At 32.6% G+C, this 2218-nt stretch overlaps 1 protein-coding gene across 1 annotated transcript; it reads left to right on the top strand.

Annotated features, from left to right (window-relative positions):
- Nucleotides 1-286: 286 nt before the first annotated feature.
- On the top strand, nucleotides 287-757 carry LOC136032349 (protein adenylyltransferase FICD-like). The gene has a single exon (XM_065712671.1). It carries the CDS (start codon nucleotides 287-289, stop codon nucleotides 755-757), a length of 471 nt encoding a protein of 156 aa, XP_065568743.1.
- Nucleotides 758-2218: the final 1461 nt, after the last annotated feature.

Below are 2218 nucleotides of genomic sequence, written 5' to 3'. Positions count from 1 at the left end.
ATTCCTTCGAGTAAAATTTTAATTCTGTCAATACAATGATGTCTACAAAAGCTACAGAAAGAAAAAAAGATGTCATAACCTATAAGGAAGAAGTGGAGTCAATGCTCCTTAGAATTACAAAAAAAAGAATCAAAAGTGTCATTCCATGCGATCTTATCACTGGTTATTACGCGGAAAGAATAATAAAAAAATTATCAGCAGATAAATTATATGTCTACACCAACGAAATAATGCAGTTGCTGCGAAAATTTAAAAAAAGGAAATTAATAAAACAATGCTCTTGGAGATGCATCACAATGTGATGCAATTACATACAAAAGCACATCCTAAGGAAACTGGAGTTTACAGAACGTGTATACTCAAAGTGGGAGACTTTTACCCTCCACCTCCTGAAGAAGTCGAAACGCTGATGAAGGAGTTTCTCATTTGGATAAACTCCGATAACGCCAAACGATTGCATCCTATCAAGTACGCAGCGTTGGCGCATTACAAGCTCGTGTATATCCATCCATTTTGTGATGGTAAAGGAAGAACTTCCAGACTTCTAATGGCTTTATGTCTTCTGAAAAATGACTATCCTATTCTTGTATTTAATACCAACAGAGAGGCATATTATGATGCCCTAGAACAGTGTAACGAGGACTATACCCTGCCTTTTATTAGGGTGATTGGTCGGGAGATGGAAAAACTCCTTGACATCTTTATATCTGCTAAAGTGGAAAACTTTAGCAGATTAAGTCATTCTCAATTCATCTAGTTATTTCAGTCATATTATTGTTGATTATATTTATTTCCATTTTTGAAAGGAAGCTATTAAAAGCTCTTTTAACTTTCATTCGTCCCGGGATTTACTGAGAAGAAGAATATTGGATAGTTATGATGATTTTTTCTCACTTGACCAGTACCGTTTAAATGATTTTGAAAATGGTTGTAGATTTTGATAGATTGCGTCCACTTGAGAATAGTCCACTTAATTTGGCTCATTTGGAGTTAATAGATGAAAGTAGAGGGATTGATGATTTTGTTGTAGAGGAAAGTAAAATAGCAGTACGCTATATTAGCCCGGTTGATATTTCTGAATCGATGCCTAATGATTCTCTTACGGTTTTCCACTTGAATTGTCGGGGACTGCAAAGCAGTGTAACATATTTAAATAAATTATGTATGTTTTCTGGAATTCAAATATTAGCTCTAACTGAAACTTGGTTACAGAATCATAATTCTAGTTTATTAGAAATAGGTAATTATCGATTGTGTCTTAAGAATAGGGAGGCTCGTCAGCATGGTGGACTGTGTGCTCACATTAGAAAAGACTTGCTAGTTATAGAAAGAGATGATTTAAGGGTTAATAGAGAAATGGTATTTGAGAGCTTGGTATTAGAGGTTAGCAAGAAATCCAAGGTGTTTTATTTGGTTCTTGTTTATAGACCTCCGTCGAGTAATATTAATGAATTTTTTATGTTACTAGAAAAACAGTTGGACATGATTAGGAGCAGAAACTTACCTATATTTGTGTGTGGTGATTTCAATATTGACCTAATGAATTTGTTTATTAATACAGAAGTTAGCCAGTTTTTAAATATTATGCTGAGTTATTGGTTGAAGCCTACGATTACAGTCCCAACTAGGGTTACTATGAATTCAGCATCGTTGATTGATAATATTTTTGCTAATGTCAGTTACTATAATGCAAGTGTGATAATAAATGAAGTATCTGACCATTTTGAGATATTTTTGAGTGTTAAAATTTTTTTAGTAAAGGTACTAGGCTTAACTCAAATTCACAAAATAGATATAAAAAAGTGATCATTGATAATAATGTGCTCATTCTTTATAAAGTAATGTTAGAGAAATGTAATTTTGAATTTTTAAATAGTAATGAGCTAGATATTAATGCTAAGTTTCAAAACTGGTATTCAATTATAATTAGTTTATTGATTGATTGCAGTATTTGTAAAAATGCAACTCGTCGTAGAGAAACTCCAAAGAAACCATGGATCACCCGAGCTCTTTAAAAGGCTATTATTAGAAGAAGATATTTGTTCAAAATGTGTGCGGCTAATAATAGTGTAAGTGATAAAACAGAATACAAGATTTATAGTAACCAGTTAAATTCACTACTTCGTAAAGTCAAAGCTGATTACTATCGTAATAAATTTAAATCTTTTGAAGGTAACCCTAGAAAAATATGGCAAATTATAAAATCCGTCCGAAGTCC

This window comes from Artemia franciscana, chromosome 10 (assembly GCF_032884065.1).
Source record: "Artemia franciscana chromosome 10, ASM3288406v1, whole genome shotgun sequence".
Taxonomy (NCBI): Eukaryota; Metazoa; Arthropoda; class Branchiopoda; order Anostraca; family Artemiidae; genus Artemia; species Artemia franciscana.
The sequence above is the reverse complement of the archived record's forward strand: the minus strand, read 5'-3'. Positions and strand labels throughout refer to the sequence as shown.

Excerpts from the sequence above, each read along its gene's own strand:
- LOC136032349 (XM_065712671.1), top strand. The coding sequence starts at position 287 with ATGCATCACAATGTGATGCAATTACATACAAAAGCACATCCTAAGGAA.